The 13873-nt window shown below is 40.8% G+C and overlaps 1 protein-coding gene across 6 annotated transcripts in view; it reads left to right on the plus strand.

The window, feature by feature from the left end:
- aff2 (AF4/FMR2 family, member 2) overlaps positions 1 to 13873 on the plus strand; it is a 214166-nt gene that overhangs the window by 127287 nt on the left and 73006 nt on the right. For all 6 annotated transcript variants that reach the window (XM_082503774.1, XM_082503775.1, XM_082503776.1 and 3 more), the window contains 2 exons: positions 1790 to 1844; positions 13350 to 13387. In XM_082503774.1, coding sequence (XP_082359900.1) covers positions 1790 to 1844; positions 13350 to 13387 — 93 coding nt within the window. The remainder of the gene's footprint in view (positions 1 to 1789; positions 1845 to 13349; positions 13388 to 13873) is intronic.

Below are 13873 nucleotides of genomic sequence, written 5' to 3' on the forward strand. Positions count from 1 at the left end.
AAAGTGAATTCATAAATCTAAACCTGATACAGGAAGTAGCTTAAAGCTAAAATGAAGCAGGTGTTGCATTACGTGGTAGAGATTTTTTTTCTACCATGTACAGTAAGTAATCACGGTGTTAATCATTCACAGCTAATGTTTTGCTTAAAAGACAACAAACTATGACCCAAATTAGTTTACAGTTTCAGTGATCAGCTGTATAAACCTCGGATTTTGAATCTCAGGGACCTCGACCTCCAGGTCAGAGGTCAAGTTTTCTGAAAGTCTTGCGAATGTGATGAAGAAGACATAATCTTAACTCTGACAGTGAACTTATGCTAAGACGATGAACACGTTAGCGTACCGTTATCCGTCCACTCCATCCAACTTCCACTTTACGCACTGTTTTGGTCTCCGGAGGGAAAACTGTGGCTCTTTATCTGCTGAGCACTACGCTGTGCTCCAGGGAGACGAGTGTCCAGGCAACCGTGTGTACATTTAGATTTGCAGGGTGAGCAGATGCACATGTGGAAGTATTGAGTAATTAGCTTAGCGTGGCTTTGATTGTGGCTCCTCCTCGAGTGATGGAGCTCTGGTAGCGCTGAACTTTTACCAATAAAAGGACTCAATTTTATAAAGGCAATTAAGAGCATCTGCACCTAGTAGAAATGTGATGTTCTGCTTTCTAAGCTCTGCATGTCATGGATGCTTTAGTCCATAAAAGTGCGTCTGTCCTCCTTATTCTCTCTTGTGCATTTTATTCATTTCCCTGCCATGCTTCCCTTCCTCGCTCTCTCTCCCTCTCTCTCTATTCAGCCTGCATCTCCCTCTCTTTCAGTCGCTGCCACCACCACTCGCTCCCCTTCACTTCCCCATCATTATCATCTCCATCTCACTCACTATCTCTCTCTCTCCATCTGTCCCTTCTTATGAAATAAAATATGAATCCATTATTCATTCATTCAAACATATCTATCATCGCCGTGTGCAGCGCCGTGCCCCTTATCTGCAAAGCTTTTTCTTATTGTGCTTCGGTTATTCACGACTCATACAGCCCCATCTGAAAACACCACAACACTGGGGAGTATTTTTTAGCGGTGCAAGCACTGACAAGAGTGGTTCGTGAGGCAGTAAAAATCCCCTTAGGGGATTCTCCTGTCATAACAATAGCAGTGCAAGCTTAAAATAACAGTAGTTTGTGTGGAGGGTTTATATAAAGCAATAAAACATGGGAACTTGCCAATCCACAGCACATAAATACTGAATAATTTGTGTGGTAAGGAGCAGGTGATGCTGTGAGGGAGGTCATGTTATCGACTGCGCCTTATATATCTCTTTCATTGGAGCTGTATTGTTAGCAGTTGATCTCTCGCACGGGGAGAGCAAAGCAAACACGAGAATAGGAGAAACAGGGCAGCGACCAGGTTCTTTTTCCAATTAGAAACCTCTTTAAAAAATCAGCGTGCAATCGTGATGAAGGGCCCGTGTCTGCCAAGCACCTCCTCTTTTGTTTCCAAGAAATTCTTGGCCGTAGGTCAGCAGTTGTCAGACAGAAAGTTTCCAGGTGAAAAAACAATCCCTGAGCTCTAAAAGCTGAACATCTGGTAGGTTTTTAGCTGTGAATGTCCGCTTCCTCATTCCCCAACATGAACCACCAGCTCGCTGCTTTTTTTTGCTGTGTAATTAATCCGTTGACCAAAAAAAAGGCTCTTGAAAGGGAATCGCAGATCACAACTTGCCATAATCGAACTAATGCAAGCAGACAGGAGGTCACGGCCGCAATAACACGTGTCTCTGTGTCTCTGTGCAGAATGTTGGAGGATGACCTGAAGATCAGCAGCGACGAGGAAGAGGCCGAACAACAGGTGAGCTCCCTCTGCTGTCCGTCCTCTTATTCAGCTGCTGCATATGATCCCTCGCTCCGGCTTCTCCTCCATCTGTCCTTCAGCGTTTCATCTACTAGCATAGCACCCAGTAAATTCAGCTGTGGTTGGGTCACATTTGTTAATTCATTCATCTGGGAGTTGTCAGTGTTACTGAAAGCATAATTCGTCCTCATTTTTCCTTCCATTTGTCACTTAATGTCTTGTATTACAGTAGCTTAAAAGATAGATACTTAGAAAGTTGCATCAGCTTTGACAGTGGACTCCATATGAAGGATACTGAGCCCCCAAAGTGCCCACATACTCAAAGACTTACTTTAAGTAATAGGATCACATGTAAATCTTCCTATGAGTTACATGAGTACACTGTAAAATGTTAGATTTAATGGAATTGACTGGTTTGCATTCAGTTTATATCAAGCGCTTTTCTTTAACCATTCATTATATGGATAAATGAACCTTTGATTTTATATATTGCAGTTGCATTTTCCTCAAAATGATTGCTTCCTGTTTATGAAGCATTAAATAAAAATCAGAAGGAGTAACACTGTTTATAGGTGCTGGATGTCAGTGCCGTGCCCAGAGTTATTTTGTTCTTCATGAATGACACGGCAAAGTCGGGTCATGTCATCTGGACCAAGACGCAGGACACGGAGGGAGACAAAACACAAGTTTAAACAAAGCACGAGCCGTTTATTGTGGCTGATTAGCATGAATACCAAAAAAAAGCAAAAGGCGAAGCGGGGCGAAAACTAAACTAAAACCTAAACTGGAAAAAAAATACAATTTTTGATGACTGTGACAAAAACATGAATATGACGAATAAACACGAACACGAAACTTGAGCACAACCTGAACAGAATCACGAATGACCTGAAACTTGACATGAAGGGAAGAAAACAGACGACCTGACAAAGACTGAATGGACCACACAGACTAAATACACACAAGAGGTGATCAGGGAAAGTGGAAAGACCTGGGGACACAGCTGACACAAATCAACATAATGACACCGCAGGGGAAGTAAAACAAGAGACACCTGACTCTTCAAAATAAAACAGGAAACACTGAGAGACGCAGACATGACAACTCAGGCTTGAAAGCATGAAACACGCAGACAAGAAACACACGACAACTAACACAGAAGGCCTGAGTGGAAACGTAACCCAAACTTAACATTATCTCATGAGCAGAGATGGGCAGTAACGTTTTACAATGAACTGTAATCTGATTACTTTTTTCAAGTAACAATTAATGTTATGGATTACTATTGCAAAATAAGTTAGATTACTGTTACTTTCCTGTAAGCACGCTACGTTACTAAACCGTGATTTTGTTCGTGAGAGCGTCTAATGATAATGACGTTCGAGTGTGCGACGTCCATGGCAACAACAGACGTGTGCAGATCAACAATGGATAATATGGAGTGCAGGAGAGAGTACGACCATGCAGCATTAAAAATGTGGACGGACTTATAGTACTTTACAGTTTATTGCGTAAAAAGTGATAAAAACATTAGTGTCCGCCGTACACAAACTTCTTTCTACAGTGAAAAATGTAACTTCAAATCTTATATGCTGGAATATGCAGAAAATAGGTTTAAATGTTAAAGAAATGTCTAAGACTGTTGCATATAATTCAATTTTTACTTGATGTAATGTGCATAACATTAAAAATTTTAAACTAATTAAACAATTTTAAAAAGAGAATTTTCCCTTTGATTCAATTTTATATGATGGATTATGCATAAAAAATAGAATTGGTCTGTTGGTTTATTACATATTCAGGTTGTGTATCATGTTTTTGAAAAATAACTAAGAAACTATGTAACTAATTACTTTTCAAAATAAGTAATCAGTAGTGTAACAGGATTACTTTGTTGGAGAAGTAGTCAGTTATAAGTAACTAATTACTTTTTCAAGTAACTTGAACAATACTGCTCATGACTATTACAAAATAACTTAACTCTACCCTTTCTTATGGAGAACACGTGATTTTAACATAATATTAACATAAGAAATCAACAATACACGAAACGCTGGGTCACAGATCTGACAGGCCAGGCTCAGGGACGAGGCGCTAAGGAAGACCAAATCTGATTGCATGCTGCCCCCTCACTGTGATGTCACAAACAGCTGGAAATCAAAGTACAACAAAGCTGGCTACAGGTTTATACTGAAGTCATGCAGGGTGCAGGGGGAACGACTCAGGTTTTACAGTATAAATACTGGCTGACATTTACACTTTAGAAGAGTCAGTTAGTTGTTATTATTACATAATAACTGTAAGTTTAACCTGACATTTATCTCACACTACACATCAAGACTAACATTGTGCAACTTCATGCTGAAGAAAATGTGCAATATGATCAAAAGCTTCAGGAAAACTAATACATGTAATTTCTGGTGAGATTGTTTATTTTTTCCTATTAAAATGCAATAAATCAAACACAGACATGCAGGAAAGTGAGATGTTCCAGTAACAAGCAGACACGGAGAAAAGAAAGTGAAAGCTCCTCCTGTACTTTATTTATTGACTTTATTGAGTGACTAATTACTGGCGATCTTTTGGTTTTTACTTTAAGTTTTGTAATGAATCATTTAGATGCTAATTTAATTCGTCATTCTGTAATAGCTTTTTAAATTGTTCAATTTATTAAGTGTTTGTAATTAAATACAGTAGGTCAGTTAGTGTTCTGGTGGCTCTGCATGCTAATTCTGGGGCTAAAAAACACCAAGCATAGTCATTAAAGGTCAGAATGTCAGTATCGGCGGTAGCTTCTCCATCACTGGTCTGATGTTTACAAACCTTGGAGCGGTGATGTGTCCTGTTGTGGGGTGTATCAGCATTTTTTATCCACTATTCACTGACTAAAGAGGTCGGCTTTGTCACTCTGGGAAACTTTGCATATTTGCGTGCGGTCGTCCTGCTCTTCCTGTCTTGTTTTTCAGTATGGAAATTGGCACGATGGCCCTTTCTCCTCTAATCACTGTCATCACGCGCTAATGATGCCAGAGATGAGTTCAAAGCAGTCAGTGGGGGTCGTGCTGCTGCCCCCTCCCCACTGTGCACACAGATATCAGCGCTCATCAAAGAGTCTGTGAGATGTTTTCTGTTAATGAAGATACCGATTCCTCTCATCCCATTTTAACTGGCCTTCTGATTGTATAATAACCATGATGGTAGATATTATAATTATAAATGATGGCAGGTCATTTATAATGGTTTAAGTTTGTGTAATGTGTGCATTCAGGATTGCAGTGAGTGGCAGTATAATTAGAAAAATACTGAACAACTATGGCTTGTTTGGAAAGGTTTCCAGGAGAAAACGTCTTCTCTCTAAAAGAAAAAGAAATGGAATCGCAGCTTAGGTCTGCACACAAACTGTAAGACGTATGGAACAACGTCCTTTGGACAGACAAGACAGAAGTGGAGATGTTTGGCCATCTACGACAGTAAAAACACCCCGTCGAGCATGGTGTGCTGGAGGGGTGATGATTTGGTCTTGTTTTGCAGCCACAGGACCTGGGCACCTTGTAATCATCATATTCTGGAGTCAAATGTGATCACTGTCTGTCTGACAGTGATCCCAAACACAGCAACAAATCTACAATGATTCAGTCAAAGTCCAGAACTCAACCAAAATATTATAGCAAGACCATAAATAAGATATCCATGAACGATTGTCTGCAAACCTCAGAGTACTGTGGAAAACGTTCTTTTTCATATGATTGTATACATTTGATTGCTTGCATCGTTTGCACTGAGTTTGTATGCATATATTTATCCAATCGAATGAGATTTGGAACAACTAGCGAGTCCTACTTGTCATATACGTCACCTTCAGCCAAAGCTGAAAAATGAAGCCAAGGTAGAAGCGCCAAAAACTGCCGTTCTTGTTGGCCACTCAGTCTCCATATGCACACCTTTATCCATATAAAGAAATAAAGCCTGCTACAAAAACAGTTTGTTCTATAGCTGATTTCCTCCTTCATATTCTCATTCCTTTCTATATTCTTATGGGTTAAAATAAGATGTGTGGCCACTTTGACTGTGCTGACACAGGCGGCTCTACCCAGTCACTGTCTGCTAATTCTAATGAATGTGGCATCAGTCACACTGAGGCCTTAACTTACGGTGTCCTGAACCAATAAGTGACATCAGCATTTTGTCTTGTTGAACTAGATTCAATTATTTATTTTATCATCAGTCTACACGTAAGACACCATCATTTAATTAATTTCTGAGAAATAACTAAGAAACACCATCTTTGAAAAAGTTTTCCGCTCCTTTAACATGACATTTGGTCTTTGTCAACTGTTCTTGAGGTACTTCAATAACTTCACGTAAATGTGCCAAAATGAATGGATATAGCAGTCGTAGCTGATAGTGTGTCAGAGTGAATAACAAGCTTTGGGAGTCATGAGCGAATTGACTTTAGACCTGCGAGAGAGAATTGTGTAAAGGCATGGATCTGGGGAAAATTGCAAGTATGTTTCTGCAGTGCTGAAAGTATGATGTTTGAAACAGAAGTTGTTTGGAACTATCAGCAGTTCCCTCGGTTTGAGGTACTAAAGGTATTAAAGAACCTCCTCGGTTCTAAAAGATCCTGACAGGACGTGGAGGTGGGAGAACATTATAGAAGGTCACAGACAGTCGTATAGAAGATTCCCAGGCTCAAGAATTTCAATTAAATTAAATAAAATGTTATTTATATAGCGCCAAATAAAAGAAAACAAAGATTTCAAGATGCTTTGTAAGGCATAGACTCTACAACTGTACAGAGAAAACCCCAACAGTCAGTGGGAAGGAAAAACTCCCTTTTAACAGGAAGAAACCTCCAGCCAGAGCCAGGGTCATGGAGGGGCGGGGCCATCTGCCGTGACCAGCCGGGGGTGATGGGAGGGAGACAGGATAAAAGAAACACCAGAAGAAATCTCAGATAACAAGAAGCGAAGATTTGAGGCTGACGTTGCTGCTAAAGGTGATTTAACGAAGTGTCTGAACACCTTTACGTTAAAACTGGATTTTTCCTTCTTTCTGTATTTAAGAAAAAACAAAAACCTGTTTTACTCAGAATTAATTGAACCATTTGAAGATGAAGCCAAGCAGCCAACACCTTGACAGGGGCTGGAAACATCCTCTATGGATTTTATTTATGCAGCAAAGTTTCAAACACAAATGGTTTTCCTCCAATCTCCCATTTGTGGCTGACATATTGTCAAGTCCCAGCAGAATTAAAAAGAGCGAGGGGAAAGGCAGCAGTGTATGGGGGACTGTTTGTTGTATTGTTTGTGTGTAGGTAACAAAAACTACAGGCTTCATTTGTCTGTGCAAATTTTATTTTTATGTGTGTTAGCGAAAGAGATATTTGACATTTTGATATAAAAACACAAAATATATGCAGTGTATGCAAAAAGGCCACAGGATTAAGTCTAATTCGACTGTTTTCACCATACATTCAGTCGCTCTCTTTCTCTCTCACGCTCTGTATTTTTTATTTTGTTGTCAGCCTGTGTGCAAGACAGACACTGGGATTGATTTAGATAAACAGAGAGGGAGGTGCGAAAGAATGAAAGGAACGGAATAAGTTAGAGGGAGAGAGACCAAACAGAGCGAAAACAACACAGACAGGAGGAAAAGACGGAGAAAGAGGGAAAGAAAACCAGATGACAGTGAGGCTGAGATGTATTTGGTGGCATTTTTCCGTGCATGCTCTTAACAGGCTTATGGCAAATGAGTGCACGGTGTATTATCAAGCTTTCTTAGCCTGAAGTAAAACACAACACGCACACATTCATAACTGACACACACACATATATGCTTGCATGTACTACACATTTGCGCACATATACATAGGGAGATGCACATACAGTGTACTCATGCAGACGTTGCCTCATAAGCATTTACACCAGCAAACACATAAATATAAACACATGCTGACAGAGTGTGTGTGTGTGTAAGAGAGACACACACACAGATGCACAGTGTCATTAGTATGCCGTGGCACAACACTGTGAGGGCAGCAGAGGAGTATGATGAATATGTTTTTGGCACAGAGCAAAAGGAGATGGAGGAGAGGAGGGAATTGAAAGAAGGAGCAGAGGAAGGGGGAGATGAGGAAAGAGGAGAGGAAAGGAGTGAGGGCAGAAAAAAGAGAGATGTTCCTAATGACTTTAGAAACTGACAGAAAAACAGCAACCCAATTACCGCTGCAGGACCGTCCTTTGTCTCTATCTGCCTGTGTTTCTCTCTGCGAGCTCGTGATGACAGATCACCTTGGTCAGAGCAAAGTCGGGCTTAAAAGTTCCGTCTCTATATGAAGGCACAGTTGCAGCTGGGAAAAGTGTCTAGCAGAAAGGAAGCCTTAAACACATCACGCCTGCTGCACTGTGGCTTAGCTACAGTAATACTGAATGCAGACGAGTTTTGTGCGTAGGCTGAGTAATGTTACACGACGCTATAATATTAAATTCAGGAAAATGCAGCTGGAGGAGATCAGTTTTAGCTGCGCAGCTTTCGGATGAATCTGTGGAGGAAATCAGGTCTAAAGAGATAAACATGCCAGCCTGACAGAGCTGGTTGGTAAAGGTTAAAAGAGCTGCATGCATGAACTAACTTGAGCTGCATGCACACTGCATGGAGCAGAGAGTTGGCTTTGTCTCCATGGGAAACTCACAGGTGTTAGTCGAAACATTAGCAATAGCTCTGCAGTGAATTAGCATGAAGAGTCTTGAACCTGGAACATTTAAATAGAATTAAGCTGATATCCTTTTTTTAGTTTGAAAAGTTGGTTTAGTTTAGTTTTCCCGACATTGGTTACCATTGTGATCTGTATTATTTTATCTATGCCTTTACAGTCACCGGGGTTCTTTGCCCAAGGATTAAGCCATTGGCGTTCCAATTGGCAGACAACCTGCTGAGGCCAATCAATGTTCAGCCAATAGTAATGGCAAACGTTTTGACTTCTGCTAGCAGGGAAAGCGCAGGAAATACAAATTTTATTACAAATTTCAGTTATACTATGATCGTAATAGGGACGAGAGGCTGAGGCACGACTACAATGTCAGTGTCTGTCAGTGCGCCCCAGGGTGGCTGTGGCTACAATGTAGCTTGCCATCACCAGTGTGTGAATGTGTGTGTGAATGGGTGGATGACTGGATATGTAAAGCGCTTTGGGGTCCTTAGGGACTAGTAAAGCGCTATATAAATACAGGCCATTTACCATTTACCATTACAATGACTGTGAGCATGTGCAATGAACTCTTTTAAGCAACTTTGATGCGTCGAGATAGCGATAAAACAGCAGCCTACCAACCTGCTTTCAGTCCGCTATCAGTTAGTGCACAGTGTTAGTGCATCAGTCAGTGATTTCATGGGGTTAATATAGTTGTTTTTTTTGTATTAATACAGCAAATATCAAATTGGCATAAATCCAAAATCTACACAGGTCCAAATAAACTCTCACAGATTTGAAACATAATTTTTTTCACCAACAGTGATGTTGTTGCTGCAGGTTGGCAAAGCAAAATGACATAAATCCTCGTCAATCTACAACAACAAACAAGTCGCACTCATCCATTCAGACTGACTCAGGCTGATTGTTTATAAATTAGATGGTAGTTATTTTCTAACCTTTGCTAGTCTGTCTGAGAGTGATTGCAGCCAGTCTGAGTTGGACCATTATTGCTTGGAGACAGGTTGCCTCCCACCGGGTGACCTGTGGCGTCACTTTTATATCAAAGTTGCCCAGATGTTGAGGGTGTTGCACACTCAACCTCTGGGTGAATATTTCATTGTTGTAGCTACTTGCAATCAGTTGCATAAAAAAAAAGAAATATATAGAAATCGATCAGTCTGTCAGTGTAATCACCAGTTGCCAAATCATTTTTACTGTGACTGAGCCTTTACGTGAAGAAAAAGGTCTACTATGTGACAGATCCTCACACATCACCTCTTCCTATCAAAATAGTTTTAAAACACTTTGCATTGGCTTCCTATATCATCTATATTCTGGACGGATCACAGATTGTAAGAAGGGAGCTAACAAGGAAGTAAAGCATTTGCTTCTAGTACTATGAAGCAGTTTTTCGGTAAATGGCTTTCTGTTTAGCTTGGCTCTTGGCGTGCACTGCAGAATGCAAATGAGCATGCAGACTACAAAATGCACAGAAAACACTTCAACTGCTGGAAATCCAGTACACATCATGGTGATGTACTCAAGGATTTGAATGTGCACTAGGTAGGAAACATGAAACCAGAGCATCAAAGGAAATCTGATTAGCGGAGCTTTACGACAAAAAGACCCACGCTGGTGTTCGGGGGGCCGTTAAGTCTGTGTAATCGACACGTGTAGAAAATATGTTGTGTTGCACAAGTGAGCAGCTCTGACCTTTTATCTATCCAGTGGCAACATCCTATTAATCATCTAAAGCACATAGTTACAGGGTGACCTCAAATCACAGTCCTGGGTGGTTTAATTGCGAAGCAGCCTCATAAATAAAGAAAAGCTGAAAGAAGTGAACGGTGGATGTTTATGGAGAGAACAAGGACGACGGGACAAGTGTCAGGACACCGCTTTCACTACAACTTTAATTAAAGCTCAAAATTGGGTTTTTGAAATGAATATGTTTACTTTTAGCCTTGGTAGGTTTTTTGTGCCTGTATAATCACCAGTTTTGCAACTAAATGCAATTGTTCATTTTTGGCGTAATGCTAGGTGATCTCAGAGTGCAGATCATGTCCACTGCTGTGACTTCCATCAGAGATTGGCAGACTTCCTGCAGAAGAGCAGCAGTTTAAAAAAAAAAGAAAGGACAGAGGCTACCAACGAACCTTGAAATAGAAATATCGCGTAACAACGAGTCAAAGCAAGCTAGACAGCACAAACAAATAGAAGTATAGAAAGGCATCGATCAGTGAGTTCAAAAGCCTGCCGAGTAAATGCAAAGTGTTAAAGTGACTACGTGGGCTTAAAGGCAGCTGAGTAAACAGAGTCCTTATCATGGCTAACACATCGCAAAGAAACACACTTGTTCATATGTTAGCTGTCTGTTGGACATGATTGAGATCACAGCCATCAAACCAAGCAGAAATGCTCGTGTATGTAACAGGACAGATTAAAGACTGACAATGTTCACGAACAGGAAAGTGTTCGGTGGACTTGCTGTGTCAAATCCAGCTGGCATCGGAGGGAAAGATGCTAAAATACAGTCGCTTTGTGTTCCACTTGTGAAAATCCAGCAGCTCCTGTATTTTCAGTAACGCAACCTCCTCGCAAGAGTTGCATCATAAATTCAAGAACTGAGTTCAGGTGTTAGAAATGCTTTTACAAAGTCTCTCACGTGAAAGTAAAGTGACACCGTACAAGACAAGCAAAGAATTCATTGTTCGCTTCCTGTTTAAATTGGTGTGGGGGTGTTTAAAGCCTTGTTAAGACCGTATTGCCGGCCCCGCTGTGAAACATTGAGATGTCTCGCACCCACACGAGAAAGGCGAGCGAAGAGGGGATTTTAGAAATATAATCATATACGTCTGGAAAAGCTTTAAGGTCTGAATCGTGTTGCTTTTGGTAAAACAGCTTGTCCCTTTTTGTCGGGAACAATGCTCGCAGCCGTGTTATAACAGAGGAGATTGTGTGAATAAATGCTGGTTGGTTTGTTCTTTATTTAAATCCAAGTAAAGCCACCAGCCAGCTAAATATATTCACACATAGATCCTCTCCATGAGCCCTGCAAGCCTCCCAAAGCCAAAGATCTGAGGAGGTTTGTTGTTCTAGCCTGCAGCTCCACATCGATCTATCAGAAACTTCACTGGTCCAGTTAATCACCTTATTCCTAGTGAGAGAGAGAGTGGGGGGGGAACAACAACAAGCCGGAGGGAAGAAAAGGTCCTGTTTTTGTTTGAGTAATTCATTTTAATTGTTGGGTTACAGTGCTTGAAGAAAAATTAATGGCTGATATTTGCAGGAATTGAGTTTACTGTTTTTGTTTTGTCGCTCTAATTGATGTAGCCATGCACAAAAATGACTGGGAGGCGTCAGAGGGAGGAAGAGAGGACGGGGGAGAAGGTGGAGGCTAGGAAAAGGCTTCACTGACATGCTTAATCACCCCCCACCCCAATCCCCCCTCCCCCTTGTTCTTTTTGCTGAAAGGAGGAAAAGTATGAATAGAAATAAAGCAGAAGCTCGGAGTGAAGAGAGAGGGCAGGGAGGAAGCGCGGAGGAGGGGGCGTAAAGGAAGAAAGTCGACTTTACTGTCATTTTAATGACAGTAAAGTCGACTTATAGAGGAGAGCTGATCGAGGGAAGGTGAGGCTAAGAAAGTGAAAAGATAGTTTGTGTTTTCTGGAAAATAATTAAGAAAAGCAACACACACACATGGTTACACTGTCGTTCAGTACAGAGGGGTCGTATCACGAACTCATCTACACTGAGTGCAGCAGCTGGAAAGGACGACTGTAATCTCAACTTTTCTCAAACTAGAATTTCAAATTTAATCTTAAAATACTCTGTCATACATTTGACCTTTGACCTCTGAACAATAATGCTCTATGTCGCTATTTAAAAGCATCGAATAGCATCGCCGTTGTTTGTATTGAAAACGTACAGACCAATAGGAAACAACATAGGGAGAGTCTTTGTTGTGTATGTTACAGGTTCTAATCATTCCCGACTAACTTTTTGTTGGAAAATCAAATAAACTTGTGATCAACAACTTTTTTCCATGATGTTTATTATTAAATGTTTAAACAAATTTTTTACTAAACTATGAAAAAGCTATGCAGTTAAACTATGCAACATATGTTTTATATCTACAAAAATAATCCTGTGCCAAGCCAGCACGCTCTCTGAGCAGCATTTACTTTTAAGGGAATGGTAAGACATCTGTAGTGCAGTATAACACGTGCATTTAAAGTATTTAAAAAGAACAAAGAAAGCGAAACAAAATAAGATACCATTGCCTTAAAAGTAAATGCTGCCCTGAGAGCGAGCTGGGCTGTGTCGTATTTTTTTGTGGGTTTTTTGTGCTCAATAAATGTAACGAATATTACCACACTGTTCCTGATGTTTGTTAAAAGATGTTTTAGAGATACATAGTTACACAGACTGTGACGATTTGGGTTGATTTTATTTCTCTTTTTTGACACAGTGTCTAGTATCATTTAATCCAACCAAATGAGCGCATTGATCAATTTATCAGCGCTGTCTGGAATTGATTTGAATCGAACCATTAGGTGATCGATAGAGGCACGTCGCTCCTCGCTCGTCCTTGTGGAATAACTGCATCTGTCACACTCGGGAGTTTTAAAAAATGAACAAGCTTTCATTTGTTTCTTAATAAGAACATTAATCAGATGGCGAGTAAAGTCAGTGACGTTTATCACACGTCGTATTGTGTTCTCACCATCATCACTGTCTCGATAGTTAAACATAATCTATGAACATGACTTCTGATTTTTTCTTTTTGTTGTTTCTTTTTGCGACAGGTGTCCGACAAGCCTAAAGCCAGAGCCGCAGCCCTGAGGTAAGACAAATAACCAAACGCTGCACTCTGCAGCCTCGTTTTTATCCTCACAGAAAATAGCACTCACAATAGAGCTGGCGTGCAAGCTGCTCTTCCACCGAGAGCAACCTGGGCTAAGTAAGACCGCAGTCAGATGTCGTGTATTACTTGTTGTTTTGGCAGAGAGAAATAAGGCAGATCCACATATGGCCTGCATTAAGTCAAGTAGCCGGGGCATCATGCTTCTATATGGTGTGGCAGCCAGCGAGTCTTTGGCAGAGGGTGTGAGGTTAATGGAGTGTGTGACTTTCAATATCAGCCAAACAACAAGCTATAAATAACTGTTCTTGCCCTGAAACAGGCAATTGAGGTAGCTGTGGTCAGTGTTTCTCTTTCTGTACTTGTTTTTGAAAGCACGGTTTAGGAGTGCAGAGCCGGCTCACACAACCCTCAGCGTCTAACACGTCTCGCTTCAGTAAATATCCAACGTTTTAGCGGGACGTTGTT

Source organism: Aulonocara stuartgranti (assembly GCF_965226115.1).
Source record: "Aulonocara stuartgranti genome assembly, chromosome: 2".
NCBI classification, from domain to species: domain Eukaryota; kingdom Metazoa; phylum Chordata; class Actinopteri; order Cichliformes; family Cichlidae; genus Aulonocara; species Aulonocara stuartgranti.